This window comes from Miniopterus natalensis, chromosome 8 (genome assembly GCF_054644295.1).
Source record: "Miniopterus natalensis isolate mMinNat1 chromosome 8, mMinNat1.hap1, whole genome shotgun sequence".
NCBI classification, from domain to species: Eukaryota; Metazoa; Chordata; class Mammalia; order Chiroptera; family Miniopteridae; genus Miniopterus; species Miniopterus natalensis.
The window spans coordinates 49,368,339-49,388,138 of NC_142088.1; the positions used below are offsets into that span (position 1 = coordinate 49,368,339).

Sequence of the window (19,800 nt, forward strand, 5' to 3'; positions counted from 1 at the left end):
CCCAGGGTCCTGCACATAGAGGCTGCTTCTTAAACACTGGTGGAAGTATAAACGTATGCCTTCTCTTGCAGAAAATTGCTCAATGGTTCATGCTCTCTTAGGGGTTATCTGAGCACAAGTTCCATTAAGAATCTTTCATGAGCTTCTTCCCCCAAATGTGATAAGTATGAAGAACACTTTTTAAAGTATTTGTTATTATTTTTTTTAAAAATGTTTTAAGAGCAAGCTAAGGTTTCTCTGAGAAATAGTTGATCCAGGCTTGAGCATGAACTGCATAAGAACTTGGGACACTCTTATCATGCTAGGAAGCAAAAAAATCTATCAAAGACTTTTGGGGTCTGGTAAAAAAAAAAAAAAAAGACACAGGAGCCAATTCAAAGGATTTCCCATTGGCTGAAGATGGAACAATTTGAGCATCAATAAGAATAATGATTGTGATGGATTAAAACAATTCAAATGTATAAAAATTCACAAGTTCAGGATGCTACTTAAAACTGATTAGCTTTGGTGATTCCTATGGCATCAACTCATTATTCTGAAAATGGGGAAACGGAGAAATTTATTCTGCCTTCCTGTGCTAATTGTATTTCAAGTTAACCAAAGAGTTGAAGGGGGAAAGTTCTTTAACATAGACAATACCCAACTAATAAGTGCAGAAGAAATGACAAAATTATAAAAAAAACCCACAATTTTATAACCTCTAATAAAATGATAGACTGAGGTAACACTCATGAATGACTATTAAAACCATGGACAATTTTAATGGAATAGTCAGAATGATACAACCTGAATTTTTGATCCATCTTAACATCAATAAAAGTGAGACAACCAAACATTATGTGTCTCCTGATGAGATGTGATGCCTATCATACCACTTGTGTGTGTTTAGTACCATCTAAGAAGTGTTCTTTGCCTCTCAAAAATTAAAAAAAAAAAAAGAAGCTGCATGTAATTAACTCCCTCAAACTAACCACCACAAGGTTGCAATCAGCCATGTGGGAAACTCAATAGGACAAGTGACGATTTCTTTAGCAAAGAAATAGCAAGTTAAAAAGTGAGTTGGGGTGGGGGTGAAATTTTATATATTAAAAGAGACTTAAGAGATATATCAACCAAATTTAATATGTGGACATTGTTTCATCCTGATTTAAACAAATGAACTACAAAGAGTGATTTTTAGATAATCAGAGAAAAATGAACAAGAAGTGGGTCTTCGTTGATCTTAACAAATTATTGTCAATTTTGCTTGATGTGATTATGATATTGTGTTTTTAAATAGTTCTCATTTGTTAGAGGTAGATATTAAAATAGTTGCAGGTGAAATGATACTATGTTTAGGATTTGCTTTAAAACACTCCAGGAAACTAAAACTGCGTGTGCATGTTTGTGAAACACAAATGACAACATGTGAATAAATGTTGAAGCTGGGTGTTAAGAATGGAAGGGCCATTATTTTATTCTCTCTGCTTTTGTATTTGATAATCATGATTAAAATTCAAAGCTGAGTTTTGTTTTTAAAATGTGTCTGTATAAAACACAGCGAATATACTTAAAGAAAATTGCTTAAGGAGAAAGAATGAAATCTATTTCTATGTATCCACAAGCCAGTGCAAAGGGCAAGCATCAGCATCTCTACAAGTCCCCTTGGGTGCCCCCTGAACATCTGCACCCCCCCCTCAGAGATAACCACTATTCTGTAGGTTGTGTTATAATCTCCTTATTTTTCTTTATAGTTTCTTTTACTACCAATGTACCTCTTCTTATACAACTTGCTGTTTAGTTACTTTGTTTTTGAACTTCATGCCAATGGAATCACGCTTTTTGTTGACTTGTTTCTTCAACATCAGGTTTGAAATGTGTGCTGTTGCTGTTGGCCATAGTTTATTCATGTTCACTGTTGCAAGTGTTCTCTCGCATGCACACACCACAGCCTTTTTATCCATCCCACAGCTGCGAGACATTTGCATTCCTTTCAGTATATTATGAACAATGCTGTATATTTCTCATGGTGCACATATAGAAGAAATTCTTTGAGGTGTATACCTCTTTGAGAGTCACTGTGACATAGCCCACATGCAAATGGATTTGGGTAATGCTGAACTGTTTTCTAAAGTGGTGGTTGTACCAATTTACACTTTCTCCAGTAAGCAGTGTTTTTAAGATTTCCCCCCCTTTCACATCTTCACCTACTCTTAATATTTTCAGAGTGCTTAATTTTTGCCAGTCTGGTGAGTGTGAAGTGGTATCTTATCATTTTAGTTTGCATTTCCTTTAATACTGAGTGTGAGCATCTTTTCATACATTATAGGGACACTTGTGTTTCCTCCTCTGTGAACTACGCACTTTCATTCTTTTGCTCCTATTCTAACAAGTTGTTTTTCTTTTTCTTATTGATTTCAAGGAGTCCTTTATATATTCTGTATATTAAGCTTTTGTAGTTGTATAGATTACAAATAACTATTTCGTGGCCTGCCTTTTCATTTTCTTTATGGAATCCTTTGATTAATCATCAGTGTTCTGAATTTTAATAGAGTCAAATTAATCAATCTTGCACTCTTGGTCACCTTATTAAAGAAATCTTTTCCTGCCTCAAGGCTATAAAGATACTTCCCTATATGGTCTCCTAACAACTTTATAGTTCTGTTTTTTACATCTAGATCTTTAATTCACTTGAACTTTTTTCTTCCCCTTTTGTGAGGCAGGGCTCCAATTTCATTTTTTCCATATGAATAGCCAATTGACCCAGAATCATTTATTGAAAAGCTCATTCTTTCTCCACTGCTCTGCAATACCAACTCAGTCATAAATCAAGTGTCTACATAATTGTGGGTGTGCTTCTGGGCTCTCTAAAACAGGCTGAGTTTTCATCAGCCAGAAATAAAGTAGAACAGTCTAAGTTTGGTAATTTCCCTTATCACCTGAAGCCTAGAACTTCTGAGATTGTTCTTAACTTGTTCCCTTCCTTCAGTTACTCCACCAAACCATCATTCCTACTCCGAGCACTAGTTAGTACGTGTCAGTTCTCTGCTCAAAAACCTTTAAGGGTTCCCACAATGAAACAATATAAAGAACTGTTTTAGGTTCCTCAAGCTACACTGTTAACTACTCCAACCTTCAGGTTAATGTTAACCTCAATAGTGACCACAATGCAGCAGAAGCTCAGTAAATACAAGTGTCCCTATAGGATTTCACATAAGTTAACTGTTGTTATTATTATTATTATTATTTTTTTAAAGAGAACATGATTTGTCTCCTGGCATATCCAAAGTGTTCTCATATGAACTCATTTATTTTGTCAAAATGTATAACCTAGAAATTTGTCTAAATTATATACAGATTATATAGGTTTCAGTTCCCTATTTCATTGTTTTCAAGTATCTTACTAAATCTGTTTTGAAATGTAATCATATAAAAATGTCACTGTTTAGCAAAATCATGCATTCCATTTCAGTTTGATTTACCTTTGTGCTGTTAAGAAAACAGACTCTCGGAAAACCAAAATGACAAAACAAAGTAATCAAGCTCTATTTAATAACAAATAAATATTTTTATTTCATTTTATTAGATGTGCAGGAACTCCAATTTGGAAGCTTTCTTACTTATCCTATTTGTACATTTTGGTATTATCTCTTTTTGAGCTAGAATATAAAAAGTCTTCTACAGGCAGCTGCAGGGACCAATTAACTCCATTAAATTATATCCAGTTATGTAGTGAACTGAACCACTGCTGTCTGGGGCTGTCTATAGCTGTGGCAATTAGGAGATGGAGAGGGGCAGAAAGAGAGAGATTGATTTTGTATGTCACTGAAACACACTGCAACGATATGCCAGCGTGACTTTCAAAATGGCCTTAAAATATTCCAAACTCAGGGAGTTTCCTTGCTCCTGAGTGGGAGTTGACAGACTGTCTGGCAGCATCAGAAAAAGGCAGAGAAAAGCTGATGTCTATATTGTGTCCTCTAATAATAACATTCTGCCTCTTAGCGGCACCTCCCCTTTAGAAGGATCCCTCTATTTGTTGTGAGGTGTGTGTGCGTGTGTGTGTGTGTGTGTCCAAGCTTTGCCTCCCCTGGTGCAGAGGACATGATTTTACCTCTCACATCTGGGAAAACCAAACCGAAGGACACTAACCCTCCCAAGGTCACCTAGAAAAGCAGTGCTGTGGCCTGGGGCGGGGAGGTGTTGGGGGAGTGGTGAACACAACCCAGGTGTCCCCATTCCAGCCTTGAGGTTGGGCACGAAATAATTTTTCCTTCCCTTGTGGAAAGAAAAAAAAAAAAAAATCATTGGGCAGGGGGAAGTGAGAGATTAATCAGATTTCCTTCTTTCCTTTTACCTCCCCTCCCCCTTACGGAGACAACTCGGGTGAGCAAACGAGGTGTCCACTCTGCAGTTCTCAAGCTGGGTGCCCCCAGTGCACTCCCCCCCCCCAGCACAAAGCGACCGGCTCCCGGGCGGCCGCGCGCCCGCAGCGCAGCGGGAGGTGAGGAGCGGTCAGAACTCAGCCCGCACCTCCGGCGGTCCCGGCTCCGCGGCGCCCAAGCCCCGCCCCGCCGCCCCTCCCCCACGCCGCCGCGCGCCGGCCCCTCTCCCCTCTCCCGGGCGGGCGCACCCACCCCAGATGCCGCCTGGCACCGATCGCAGCCACCTCCGCTGTCGCCGCCGCACTTTCCACTTATATTGATCACCTCCCAGCCCTGCTCAGCCTGCTCGCCCGAGCGCAGCGGCCAGCGCGCCGGCCCTTGGCAGCCCCGGAGCGGTCGGGCTCCCGGAGGCAACTCCTTGGGAGCGCCCTGTCCGGGGTGCCCTCCGTGGTCTGCAGCCTTTCTCTCTACCTGGGAGGAGGAGGAGGAGGAAGAGGAGGAGGAGAAGGAGGAGGAGGACCTCTCGTCCGGGCTGGGAGGTGGAGCAGCGGCAGCCGCCGCCGCCGCCGCCGCCGGAAAGGGAGAGGCAGGAGAGACCGAGACTTGGAAACCCCAAAGTGCCCGCGACCCTGCACGGCAGGCTCCCTTCCAGCTTCATGGGCAAAGTGTGGAAACAGCAGATGTACCCTCAGTACGCCACCTACTACTACCCCCAGTATCTCCAAGCGAAGGTAAAGGAGCGCCGGGGGGGCTCCGGGGGCGCTCCGGCTCGCGCCCGGGAGGGGCGGCGGGCGACCCCCGCCGCCCGCCGCGGAGTTGAGGGGAGGCTGCTAACTATAGCGCCGGCCTGGGCAGAGCGCGCGGCGCGGGGCGGCGGCTGCGGAGGCAGCGGAGTGCGGGATCGGGTTACAGAAAGCCGCGGGGGGAGAGGCTAGACAGGAAAGAGCCGCCAGCCCCTTCCTGGCCCGGGAGGCGGGAGGGTCGCGGGGCCGAGCGGCGCCCCTCGCCGAGCCCCTCGCCGAGCCCCGCGCCGAGCCCCCAGCCGAGCGTCGGCGGCTCCGCTGCGGACGCCTGGGGCCCGCGGCGGGACCCGCTGGCCGCGCGGCTTTCCGACCCCCGCTCCTGGGCCCCGCCCTGCGAACGGCAACTCTCGGCTTAGCTCGGAGTGGTGCAGAGCCCCCACCTCCCGGGGACGCCCCTCGGCCTCCGGCGCGCGACGTCTGGGGCTGGGCGGGGGGCGGGGGGCGGACGGGACGTTTCCCTCCCCGCCTCCAGCCCCGCGCGCCCGCCCCTCGCCTTGATCTTTGTGCGGTGTGGCACTTCACCTGGTTACTGATTTCTACTTTTACGCTGGTGTTTTGGGTAGGAAAGTGGCCAAAGTTCACTCAGCGTTCATTGATGTCCCTTTTAATCTTCCCTGTAGCTTTTGCTTAGAAGGGACAATGGGCAGATTTCAGTGCAGAGAAAGAAGTGACTTTGTATTTAGCTTAGAAAAATACTACCTTACGTGTTTACCACAGATCGATTTCCAATGGTGCTTTCTCAGAAGTGGCCTTGGCATGCTCTTGGGTAACACGGATGATGACCTGTAACCTCGCAAATTGCGACTGGCTTTCTAGGGACCCTGGGTACTTGGTTAGTGGGCCTGTCTTATTTTTACAAGAATTGGATGCCGCCTGAACTCATTAAAAAATACACTGGGTCCATGAAGAGTGAGGGTTTCACTGCTTTGGAAGCTTCTTCCACAGTTTGGGAAGGTGGAAGTTGGATGCACCAGCCTTCTTCAGCAGTCAGCATCTCCTGTCGTGACTCCAGGCACCCTTCTAGATCACAAAAGAATCAAGCATGGGTGCAGTGTCTGAACTTTCTTTGGGAGGTTGTAATCATGCCCTGCTTGCTGGCAGAGGGCATTTCTGGCCTGGTGCAAAGAATCTCTGATTCATCCTTGATAAGCTTTTCTTTCTTACAGCGCGTGTGGTCCATGTTCTGTACCTACAAACACAGTATTTGTCCTAGAGAACACGAGTCAGCATAGAGATCAGACATTTCTTAGCCCTCAAGGGCCTCATTCTCCCCCCCGCCCCCCAATTCTTCTTTTACTTTGGGTCGTCTGAAAGCAGCAAGATGGTAGTAGCAAGGAAATCTATTATTCATTTCTGTGTGGTCCCCATAAATTTGTTTTCAGGGACTGGAGGGAGATGCCTGCTTTTTTGCGAGCTACACTGTAAATATAAGTTGTTCAAAGAAATTTTGAGACGTAATCAATGCACTACCTTTTAGATAGCATATATGTTTAATGCACTTGTTTAAATTATGCAGCATTGGGTGGCCAAAGGACAGCCTATTCAACACTTAACTATATCAATAATAAATACATATACTCAGGTGAAGAAAAAAGGCCATGTTTCTACAGGCACATTCACCTTAGTAATTTTTATGTACCATTAGTAAGTTAGAACCCAAGTACATAGCATTTAATATAGCTAATGCAATGCCATTTGGCTCTTTTTGCCCCGTAAATAATTGAAGAGAGAGACAAACGGCAAGAGCTTGCTCTGGTAATTAGGGTCGGATCCCAGAAAGCTTTAGGGCCCATTTTCTGAAAGTGTGCTTCCTGCATAAAGCATTTAATATTGATTTGTGTTACAGTAAATGACATTCTCAAAACATATCTTGTGGTTACTACTATGAAATCTGAAATCCTATTACTCTGAATCTCTTTGTTTCCAGAGAAGGACATACATACCCACTTGACCTATATAACATGGTATTAAAATTTGATAATTAAATCTAAATTCCCTATTGTAATGTATCTTGATTATCTCAAAAAGGGGCATCTCCTAAAATGTAAAGTGACTAGTTGCAGATTTTAGATAAGCACAGTTCAGAACGCATAGCCTCTTTTTTCTCCCTTACATATCTGTTGGTAGCATGGTAGTGTGAGCCATTTAAAAGAAAAGAGAGACTTCTTTTGATTTTTAGTTTAAAAACAAGTGTTGCCTAATCTACCTAAAGAGTTAATAAACTCACTTATAATCTGTTGTCTTCAGGGATGATCCTTGCCTGTGTGTGCGTGTGTTTTAACCTTCCTGAAGTATGGGATAGAAAACATCACTGTTTAAAGTACAGTGATGTGTTTACTAGTCAGAGTTGTTTTGAAACTTCTGTTTGGAAGCTATAACAAAAACCAAGGAATCCACGGTCAATTATGAAGTGATATTGGTCTTAAACAGTGATCAAGAGATGGATGTGATTGTTTTAAACTGAGGAAGAAGGAACGGATGGGATTTCTTTGCATCAGAAGGAATAGATACCAATTAACATGCCCCTTGAAAATGAGTTTTGTTACCATACTTTTAAAAGTTAACATATGTCAAATTATTTTTTTGTGTGTGAATCATTCAATCAGTGACTGATTTGGAAAATTTATTTAGTAATTTTCCCCCATAAAAAATATTTACTTGTACATTTTATTAGCAACAACAAAAAAGTCCACGGAGCTGTATTATAGTGTGTGAGCGTATTGGTGTGCTTTGCTCTTTGACAGAAAGAAAATCATTAGAAAAAGTAATACAGCTGCATTAAACATAAATTTGAGGAGGCTGTGGAAGGGCAGGACATGGGTGGAAATGAAGAAGACTGCGAAATTTTCATAATACCTTAGTTTAGAGCAACATAGATTTCAAGTAACCTGATTTTATACACTCGTGTTTTTGTATCTCTCTGTCAGGATGGTCTTATCACAGCAGGTGCTCTTTGTCACCTGACACATTCATTCTAAGATGTAGTTAGACATAGCTTCGTATATATAAGCACATATTGTTCTAAGGGATTTTCTGAATTATATAAAATGACATGCTAGATTATGAAAAATTAAATTTGGAATCTACTTTGAAGCTATACAGATAATTCACTGTATTTTTTTCTAAAGGTGTGTATTACTCATTTTCATACAATGGCTATATTATTTTCACTTACTGTAAAAGCAATCCTTCAGTCATGGTCTGTTTATTTCAGAGATACTACAACTTACCTTATTGCCATTTCATGTATGCAAATTTTTATGGGAATTGAAATACTTATTCTACTTCTTTTGAAGAAAGGGAAGTACAGAATGTTCTTTACATGAATAGCTATTTGTACTAGCTAAAAGCAATTTGACAAATGTTTGACCTTTATTCATAGTTATCAAAATGTTTCTATAAAATATAGCATAATGAAAGCTTCGTTTTTAAGTTTTATGTATACAACAGTATTGTTTTTCTATTCTAAGGAAATGTTTGTTTCTAAAACAAAAGTTTGTTTTAAAGCCATCTTGTGTAAGTGCATGCTGAAGAACATACCTGACCTGAGATTCAAAATCTGGAAAATAGTGATAATAATTTGGAATTCTATTAATGAAGGCTACTAGAACAGAACAGTTTTTTCTGAATTGAATTTCTGGGAGCATTAACATTTTGCTGAATTCCTTAACTTCTTCTTAGTTGTAGCCAAGTGAATATTATACTGCCTCAGTCTGTTTCTCCAGGATTTAGGGGTCATGATTTGATAATGGAACTACTGAGCATTTTAAGGTGGATTGGAGGTAGAGAAATTTGATATTAAGACTTGGAGTGCTTTGAGCTTTCAGAAGTAACCACATTTATGAGGTGAATAAAGTATGTTTAAATGTATCAATACAGTCATGCTATACTTTACACAAAGAATACACCTTATTAGGTGAGGGAGGCATTGTGGCTGTCTGGACGTGGCTTTGGAAGAATCAAGGTCATGGAAATGTTAAAAAGAAGATGCATTATAATGCAGTATTGTAGCACCCTCCCCGTTGGATAGCTATTCCTTTTGAATTTCCCATAATGCATATTAATTTTTTATATGTTGGGAGCCAAATTTTAAGCTACTAGAAGGGAACAGGAAAAGATAAGTAAAGAGAAGTAGGAAAGTGTTTGATCATGTATTATCAGCATAACTAAATATACGTTACAAATTTGGCAATCTTGGCTTTGAATTTAAATTCAGATATGGAAAATTTCCATGTAGTACACTTTTAAGGAAAAAAATTTAAAACTTGACTGATTTATTGCTCAGACTTTATATTTTGCTTACTGGTTTATTGGGACTGTAAAATGACCCCAGCATACTTAATGAATACAGAAATTTTAAATTATTACGGGTCTTTTAGCTAAAGACAAAGGGATCTTTTTTTCTTTTCTTTTTACTCAGGAGTGAGTCGCCAGAAAAGAAAATCTTTCTTTATTTCCCCCCTCTCTATCTGCTTAACTAGTAAAAATCATGCGAGGAAGATCTAGAATGAAAGGATAGGGGCTTAGTAAAAATGATATGGACACTCACATATTATTCATTCTTTTTAAAGATGAGGAATTTCTTGTCTGGTTTGTTTTTTATTGGAGGCTCAGTTCACTGAAGTTTATTTTCCCCAAGCATGGTCTTGATATTGTATTGTTAGTCTCTCTTCAAAGGGTATCAGCACCTCCCTCGTTTCTTGCTTCATTCACAGAGCAGTAGGTGCTAAATAAATGCTCCTTTGTGACTAGTAATATTCAGAATAAGTACCTGCAAAATTTTTCTAGACTAGAAAGAAATCATAGACCAAAACCTACAAATATAATGAATAATCCAGTTTAATTTTCTAATGAAGTCTCGGTATAGTTAGGTTTGTGTTTTGATTTATTTTGCCCCTATAATAAAAACTTCCAAATGTTTTATGAATCGAGTAAGATCCCTGAAATGAATCACATATCAATTGGTCAGTGCTTCACTTACGGAATCAAACGTACCTTTTTGTGCAACCTTCATTAAAAAAGAAGGCGCCAGAGGAAAATTTCGTAGCGTTAGATTAAGGGGGGCGGGATATGTTACATACGATGGGTTGGTGATGTGGCCTGTCTTTGCCTGCTCTCACTGGCACCAACCAACACAATCCAGACTTTTTCCTGCTTAATTTTCAAGAGAAGTCCCTTTTTTTCCAAGGTATTTCAGACTTGGTAAAAACAAAACATTCATTCATTTAATGGATAATAACTAAAATATAAACTGTCCTTGGGGTGTTCAGAATTATAGTTATCTCTCAGTTACTGACTGTTTCGTAACCCTAAACTTGACATTCAGCCATCTAGCTTTTTATCCCATTTTTTGGGATATTATAGGAATAGGCGGGAACATGCCAAGTTGCTCTTAGGTCGAATTGTTTTATTCAATGTAACAGCTTATTTTAAAGAAAATGTAATGATATACCAGTAATTTAAATGCAATGCCATAATAATTGGTATAAAGTCAGACCATATAGTATTCAAGATTGAACATTGGGCTTGGGGATTTTATGTGCAATGAATTTAAATGTTCTGGTTTCTGTTGTTCATTTTGATGAGTAAATAGTAAAACCTGGTGGAATTCAGCTGTGCCTCATAAGAGGCAGCACGTGGATGATAACAGACGTTTACCACTAGTTTGGTCAGATGACACCCAGCAGACTGTCTTCTTAGACGTGCATGTGCGAACACACACGCAAATTTGAGCGCACACGCAAATTTCATAGCAGAAACTAAACACGTCCTAATCAGGTCGCTATGAGGGGAAAAGTGTAAAGGAGATGATGACAGCTAAGCCAAGAACGAAGTGAACATGTCTCCCATAACCGAATTCCTTATTTTGCCTTGGCACACCTAGTCTCCTTAACATAATTATATGAATATTTTAATTTTTCAAACAGGAAAATAAGCATATCACAGATGATGAGGGAGAGAGAAAAAGGAGAGGGCAAAAAATCAACATCCATCATGTTCAGAAAAATGTATGAAACTGAACATTGTCCTTCACCCATACATCTTGTTTTAGCTAATTCTTAAAGGAATGCATTTGTCATTTCAGAGGATAGAGAAAAGTCTTCTGGACAATGAATATGAAAACTTAGATCCTAAAAGAGGGTTTAGATGCTAATATGAACAGTTACCTTGCTTATATTATCTGGTACTGTAAGCACACAATTCGATGTCCTGTGGATGATTTCCTACGCTCACTGTAACATCTGTATTCTGGAATTAGGTTAATTTTTAAGCTGATAGCTTGTTGGAAAATTGCTGAGGCTCGTGGCAGGCTAAAGTACTAATCGATCATATTTCCTGAGTGACCATTCTCTGCACGTGCCAGTGGGAAAGGTTAGGGAGTGTAATATCTGGTCCCTGCTCTCCAGCATCTCACCAGCTACCAAGGGAAGACAGAATGGACACAATACGAGAAATAAGCAAAGAATATTTACAAAATAGCACACCCAAAGGTCTGTCTTAGTGACAGAGAAGGCACTAAGATCTATATGTGGGATTAAAAACAGTGCCATGTGTTTTGTGAGAAAAAAGTAAAATGCTAATTAAAGCTACAATAAACCTGGGAATTTTAGAAGGAGGTTGGGGTTTAGATTAATGAGTGAAATTTTTAAAAATTGATAATCAGCATTGTTTTGTATTTATTCTGCTTTATAATCCTCTTACGAGTACTTAGAATTTTAGTGCTTTGTGTTAACTCCTTCCTCTCTGGTTTTATATTCAATTACCTTATTTTACATTATTATTTTTTCAGTCTCATGCTTATAAATGTGCATGGGCCAACCTATTAGGGTTGTGACAGCCCGAGAATATAATCTTAAATGATGACATAATGGTTATACAGAAACATTACTTTTGTTGTTTTAAGCCATTTTGAAGGGATGTTTATTTCTCTTAGTTTGTTAGCCTTGCTCATGGCAAAGGGGGAAAATAAGTTTGGAGTTTTGTTTTGCTGCTGATTGGATCACTGTGCCTGCAATCTACACATTGATAATATGTCTAATGTCAGCTGGTGTTTCATCAGAAAATAACAGATTTTTTATTATTCTTGATCTTATGTGGCTATAGCTATTTATTCTCTTTATTTGGTCATTGTCTGGCTTTAATTCTTTTAAAATAAGCTGTTATTCCCCTCTGCATATGGAACACAGTCCTTTAGGAGTCACGCTGTCCTCTGGCCTTAGTGTGGGACACGGAACGCATCCCTCTTGCTGCTCATTGACCAACACGTGCTATTGGGCTGCTGGGTCCCAGATGAAGAGTGGCTTCAGGGAAAGGTTTTGTATAACAAAATTACATCATTTCGTAGGTAGCAAAAATATTTTTTACTGATCTTGAAAGAAAAATGCATCATCTTCCCAGCAAGCGTGGGGCTCATTTTACATGATACCAGTTTTGCTTATTTTATAAGTTGAAAATGTAATAATTAGCATGGGCAGAATTGGATATATCACGGAATGTTGTGCTCTTAACTTGAGTTTCTTGGAGGGGAAATCAAAGTTGCCCAAATGAATTTTAGATTAAATTTACATTTATCTTAAACTCTTCATGACACTGTACTATTTTCCCTGTTTGCCACTTTTTAAACACAGTGATTCTGAGAGTTGCAATTGGAAGTATATTTCTACTTCGGAAGAGCCTCTAAACCCTTTCTTACCTGTAGAATAACTGGGAAATATTTTCACACTTTATAAAATAAAGTCCCAAACAAAATATTTGTTTATAAGGATAAGTAACTCTTACTAGACATTTGTAATACTATCAACTTTATGTCTGTCTTCTCAGCAGCAATTTGGATTTATCATCAACAGGCATTTTGACAAATGCAGACATTTATAAAAAGAAAAATTTGCCAGTTTTTATTTTCAGGTCATTAACTGAAATACTCCCAAGAGCCTCTCTGCCTTCCACAAAGCACAGCTTTGATTAATTTCATTGTTTTAAAAATGGAAGTTTTAAAAAAATAAGGTTCCTAATCTCAGTCTCTTTGTAGGTTTCATTCCACTTGATAACTTGCATACTCTTATTAAACAACAACAACAACAACACAGAAAGATTTGGCTACCAGATACCAACTGCTAGAACAAAAATTCTAAAGCGGGGCAGATGGTATTTATTTGGGGCTCTATATGACTTGTTTAATGATTGGGCATACCTTACCTTACTAGTGAGTTGTGTTTCCAGCAGGTCTTATTCCAAAAAGTTCACTCGTCAGTTATTTAAAACTTGAAACTCATTTCCTATATTTCATATATAAGAGCCTGCAAAGTGGGAGTGGGTGGGGATAGAGACCCTGAGTTAGGGCAGTCTCAGTGTGTTTCCTCTCTTCCTTTCCTATTCCCTCGCTCCCTTCTCCCCCACTCATACTCGCAACTACTCTTCCTGCAAAACTAAGAGTAGTGCCACTCTGGGCTTATATCGGCAGGTGTATGTGCCAGTGGTGGATCTACCAGGGTGATTGTCACATATTAGCTACTCGCACTGCATTTGCCTGAATCAGGGACCAAGTGTGCCTGGCTTAATTTTGCTAAAGAAATCTTTACTACCTCTTAATGCTCCAGTTTATGATTAAGAATTTCCTAATGACAATTGCCTCTTTGAATTTGATTTTCTTTCTGATTTCTTATGCAGTCTTATATGGAAATTTTAAATAAAATTTTATTGGTTAATGTACAAATGAGTTAAAGAAGCTCAGACATGATGTAATACTTTGAATAAAAGAGAAGGTAATTAGCATAATAGAAAATATTTTGGTGATAAATATATATTCAAATGAGATTGGAATGTAAATAGGGGGTAGTGAAATGGTAAGATGTTTACATTTTTTCTCCATCCATACTTTAATTTAAAATTATTCATAACCATTTTTCTGTTTCTTGAATATTTCACAAAAAAATTCTTTACCTAAAAGTAATCACAAAAGTATTGTGTTTTTGTAATTTGTAAAAGACTAAAAAAATGTTTCTTGGTAATAGTTCCTCAGGTTTTAATTTTAATAGCAGAAATCTTAAATGTTGATTTTGATTGTGTTTTTTTTTTAAGAATAGATTATAACTTAATATATAAATAGGATTTAAAATGATAGTGGATGATATCTGCTGTTCTTTTCTACCCCTCTGTCTTTATCACAAAATTCAAATTCATGTTTCAGCAGTACAGGATGTACTTCAGTGCACATCCTTTGAGCCTTCAAAATTTGATTTGACTGTGTGGTCTGAGGAGAGCATGTTCAGATAAATACATTGTGATAGTAATCTGTGTCTGGGCCCTAATGAACATCTGCTTTCTAGGGCACCACAGCTGCACCTTTCTTTGTTTCTTTTTCCTTTGCCTTTTTTATTTAAATCTTATTTAAACTCTGCAAATAGGGTCAGTTTTTCAGTATGCAAATAATCGTATTTCTCTTTTTTGGGGGGAAAAAAGCTAGGTATTTTAAATATGAATGCATTGGGAATTTAAAAGGAGCCTGCAGGAAGCAAATCCACAGCTATAGTTCTACTATTGATAACTCAGACACTGTACTAAAATTATCTAGTTAAGATGTAGTTGGAACTACCTGGTCAATTTAATTAAATTCAACAAACACTGAGCAGGCATTGTATTAAGCCCTGGAAACTACAGATATGTAAATAAGGCATGATTTGTACCATCTTGGAGCACAGTGGAATATTTTTATTTACTTGTTTCTTTGTTTAAAATTTTTATTACAATGCATAACTTTTAAATAAGTGGATACGCTCATATAATGGCCACCCAGGTCATTCTATAGCATTTCCAGCACCCAGAAAACACCCTCATGCCCCTTCCCAGTTTGTGCTCCCTAGAAATAACCATTAGTCTTATTTCTATCTCTGCGGATTGGTTTCACTTATTCTTGTACTTCACCAAAATGAAATTCTATAATATGTATCCTTTTGCGTTTGGCCTCTTTAGTGCATCCTTATTGGTTTGATTCATCCATGTTATATGCAGCAGATGTTGGTTCTCTTTTTTTTTTTTTTAACCTTTATTGATTTCAGAGAGAGGAAGGGAGAGGGAGAGAGAGATAGAAACATCAATGATGAGAGAGTCATTGATCGGCTGCCTCCTGCATGCCCCTGACTGGGGATGGAGCCCGCAACCTGGGCATGTGCCCTGACTGGGAATCAAACCACGATCTCCTGCATCCTAGGTTGATGCTCAACCACTAAGCCATACATGGCTGGGCTGTTAGCTTTTTTTTTTTTTTTAATGTTATGTAGTATTCTATCACAGAATAGATCACAATTTATTTATCTATTCTACTATTAATGGGTATTTGGATTATTTAAATTTTCAGCTATTATAAGTAAAGTTGATATAATTATTTGTGTCCATATCATTTGGTCAACATTTGTACTTACTCATAATAGAGGAACTGGTAGGTCATGGAACTGGTGTGATATGTGTGTGTTCAGCTTTGGTAGATATTACCAGATATTACCAGGCAAAGCATGAGAAAAATCTAATTGCTCTATAAGTCACTAACACTTGGTATTGTCAGTCCTTTTAAGTGTAGCCCTTCTGGTAGGTGGTATTTCATAATGATTTTAATTTGTACTTCCCTGATGATTAATGATGTTGAGAACTTTTTAATATATTCATTGGCAAGTGACTGTCTTCTGTTGTGAAGTACCTTTCAAGTTTTTTGTTCACTTTTAAAAAAATAACAGCTTTATTGACTATAATTGACGTAACTTACAACTTAACCTTTTGCTCACTTTTTATATTGGATATTTCTTTTTATTGGTTTATAGGTTTTCAAATATAGTCTGGATACAACTCCTTCATCAGATATGTGTATCAGAATATCTTCTCCCAATGTTCAATTTTCCCTTTCACTAGTGTCTTTTAATGAATAGAAGTTCTTAATTTTAATGAAGTGCAGTGTACCCACCTTTTATGATTATTGCTTCTTGTGTCTGTTTAAGAAACTGGTGCTTACTTTAAGGTCATGAAGATATATTCCTATATTTTCTTATAGAAGCTGTATTTTACCTGTCACATTTAGGTCCGCATTCCATTGCCAATTAATTTTTGTGTTTGATATGGAAAGGGTCAAGATTTGTACTCCCCACCCTCATATGAATATCTAATTGACCCAGCATCATTTATTGAAAAGACATTTTCTTTCTTTCTTTCTTTTTTAAATTGATTTCAGAGAGAGGAAGTGAGAGGGACAGAGGGATAGAAACATCATTGATGAGACAGAGTCATTGATCGGCTGCCTCCTGCACGCCCCACACCGGGGATTGAGCCCACAACCAGGGCATGTGCCCTGACTGGAAACTGAACCATGACTGCCTGATTCATAGGTTGATGCTCAACCACTGAGCCATGCCAACTGGGCTGAAAAGACATTTTTATGTCCTCCTTTGAATTTCAGTGTCGCCTTTGTTGTAAATCAGGTGACCAACATTTATGTCTTTCTTTTTCTGGACCCTTTGTTTTGATCCATATGTATCTTTGTGTAAATACTACATGGTCTGAATTTTTGTAGCAATATATTAAGTGTATATTCTTCAAAGTGGTCTTAACTTCTAGATCTTTTTCATTTCTTTGTAAATCTTAGAATCAGTTTGTCAGTTTTCATTAAAAAAACTGATAAGATTATTATTGGGATGGCATTAAAACTATACATCAATTTTGGGAGAATCAGTATCATCCAAACTAAGTATATCTCTTCTTATTTATTTATGAACTTACCACTTTTAAGTAATTCATAATAAAACACATGGAAAATTATTATTGTTTTAAGTACTCATTTTAAAAATACATCCAATAATTGCTTCAAGATCTGTAGTATGATAATTGACATAGACTCTGTTAAGAAAATAATTCTTTTCAGGAGGTAAAGAGACTATTTATTATCAGAGATCAAAAAAATTTTGAAAAGTAGCTTATTAACTGAAACTTACCCTTTAAGAACAGATGGCATTTTTTTTGTTTTTTCTTGAATGCATCTTAAAATATGATTGATTCTCCTTTACACTCTTTATTCTCCTTCTGAGGCTTTATTTGATGTTGTGACATCTCATTACCCTGTCTTATATATTTATACACATACTAAGAAATTGAAAGTTAGTTGTATTTGGAGAATTTTCTGACATCCCTTGTGATTTTTCATTATGCCCTGAATATTGTGAAAACGAGGCCTGGGAATGCTGCTTAGGTACAGACTTCTGAGCAATAGAACATGCTGCTCTATGGCTTCAGCTCCTTCAAACTTTTTCTTAGATGTTCTAAAAATCATATATATATATATATATATATATATATATATCATGCTTTAAGGTTTTAAAGCTTTGATTATTGCAGTATTCAGCCAGCCAAAAACAACTACATAGAACTTTCAAAGCTTATTAGTTCTGGCTAGGTTAGCTTAGGTTGAGCAGGAGGTTGAATAGACGACTTCTGAAGTCCCTTTCAACTCTAAATTTTAGGATTCTGGGAATTTATAGCATCCAAGAATCACAGAATGTTAGAACTGGAAGGGACTTTAAGATAATCTGGTTCAAGCTACTAATTTTACAGATGAGGAAAGCTACCCAACGTGGAGAAACCAGAGTAGAGCTCCGGAGAGGCAGAGTTGGGAGGCGTGGCAGGAGGCCCAGAGATCCGGAGGGTGGAGGCCTGACCTCACACAACTCGTCAGAACAGTGACCTGAAGAGGAAGAAAGGAGAAGGGAGGCCACACACAGCTTTAGCAGTCATTCCAGGAAATGTATCACGGAGGCTGGACTGGAGTGTCAATGGGCCAGTGTCACCAGCTGGTGTCGGATCAGGAATCAGTAGTGGTCACTCTGTCTGAAGCCACCCCACCAGGCAGGGCTGGCCAGACATCTGCATTTCCTTCCACTAGCAGGATGCTGCTCCTTGCTTGCCAGAACAGTGTTCAGAACCGAATCTGTTTTGTTCTAATGTTTCTAACTTTGCAGATGATGGGAGCCTCTAGTTGGGCGCTGCTCGTCCACCATGGCTTCCTCATGGCCTTGTTCTTCTGGGTCCTTCCATTACCACATTCCTAAGGGCCTTTGTCTTTATAGCCCTGGGCCTGGGGCCAAACCCTCTCACTTTTTTTTTTTTTTTTTTTAGCATGCCTAGAGCTTTCCCACATTGACATGATAGACTCCAGACTACTACATTCTTGCTAACTTTCTTTATTCTGCCATCACCACCTGCTGTAACCTGTTAGAGAGTCTCTGATTAAACACCTTTTTTATTTGTTGAGGCCACCCTCTTGTTCATCACTCTGATGGGAACCATCTTCTTCACAATGCCAAGCACTCCACACTAGCCTCTCGTATCTCTTGTTTTTTCATGAGACACTTGAACACAGTTGACGACCTTCAGTACTCATCACAGGATCATGCTTCAGGACTCTGTTTTAGTCAGGTTTGTGGAGAGCCTCGGAAAAGCAAAACACACAGTAGGTGGCATCCACAAGCCCAGGTGTCACTTGGACATAGCTTCTCTCTCTTGCTGTTCGTATCATATCCTCGTTAAGCACACAGAAGTATCATGCCTGGCTATACGCTATGTGCTGTGGAAATCAAATACGGAAGAAATTGGGATATATTAAACAAATAAAATGGAATAATTTTCCCACAGTTTACAAAGAGATTCGCCAGTGAAAATACCTCCTTAGTTCATTTACGTGTTTCAAAGATTATTACAGGTCCCTAAGCCTTTGACAGAAAGTATAATTTAAAGGTAAGTCATAGGGAACCACAGCTTATTAAAGATGAATTAGATATTAAGGAAAATAGTTTGTGAAATAATTTCTTAAGTCAGTTGGAAAGGATCAGTTTATTTTGTTATATTTGATTTTCACTCAGCTTCTTAGGAATGCACAATTGAGCAGAGGTACAGCTGTAGCTTAGCTTTGTCTGTTTGGTTACTTTTATTCTCACTATTTCAAAAATCCTCTGTACTGATTGGCTCAGACCTTCACTTTTCCTCCTGTAAGTGTGTGTAACCATAACTGTGAACTTTGGAAGTCGTGGGCTGTACAGAAGGAAATGACAGAAAGGGCTGTGGATGATTGAAAATAGATAGGTCCTCTGTGTGATCTGTAGGGAAACCAAGTTGTTTGTGGCCTATTATTTGACATGTCAAAGTCAAGGTTCCAGTGTGGTGGTATGTTTAAAGACTAGGGAGAGGCATGACCTTTTAGACATTTTAGGGTGCTTTTTTTTTTTTTACAGAACAATTGATTACTTGTGCTAGAAAGTTCTCTCAGGTGAGATCCAGTGAATCACCTTAAACAACTGATGATCCAAAGCATTTTGCTGTTAATGTGTGTGTGTAACTTACTCTCCTAAAACACTGCAGTTGCCTTGTATTTGCATTTCCTTTACCTAGGATTCAACAGTGAAAGATGGGCATGCTTGAAGTCATGTGCATTATTCGTTTAAGTTAAAAAGGTACCTATTCAGTCGGAGTGACATAAGGTCTAAAAGGAAAGCTAGGGCACGGCTGGTGTGGCTTTGTTGGTTGAGCGCAGTCCCATGCACCAAGAGGTTGCACTGGTTCGATTCCTGGTCAGGGCACATGCCTCGGTTTTGGGCTGGATCCTC

The 19,800-nt window shown here is 38.9% G+C and overlaps 1 protein-coding gene across 4 annotated transcripts in view; it reads left to right on the forward strand.

Annotated features, from left to right (window-relative positions):
* The first annotated feature begins 4,931 nt into the window (after window positions 1-4,931).
* Window positions 4,932-19,800, forward strand: part of RBMS1 (RNA binding motif single stranded interacting protein 1) — a 202,386-nt gene continuing 187,517 nt past the window's right edge. For 2 of the 4 annotated variants that reach the window (XM_016195835.2, XM_016195912.2), the window contains exon 1: window positions 4,934-5,095. In XM_016195835.2, coding sequence (XP_016051321.1) covers window positions 5,021-5,095 — 75 coding nt within the window. In that variant the 5' untranslated portion in view covers window positions 4,934-5,020. Of the gene's footprint in view, window positions 5,096-19,800 lie in introns of all 4 variants that reach the window. The other 2 variants (XM_016195627.2, XM_016195763.2) reach the window with 2 other exon arrangements.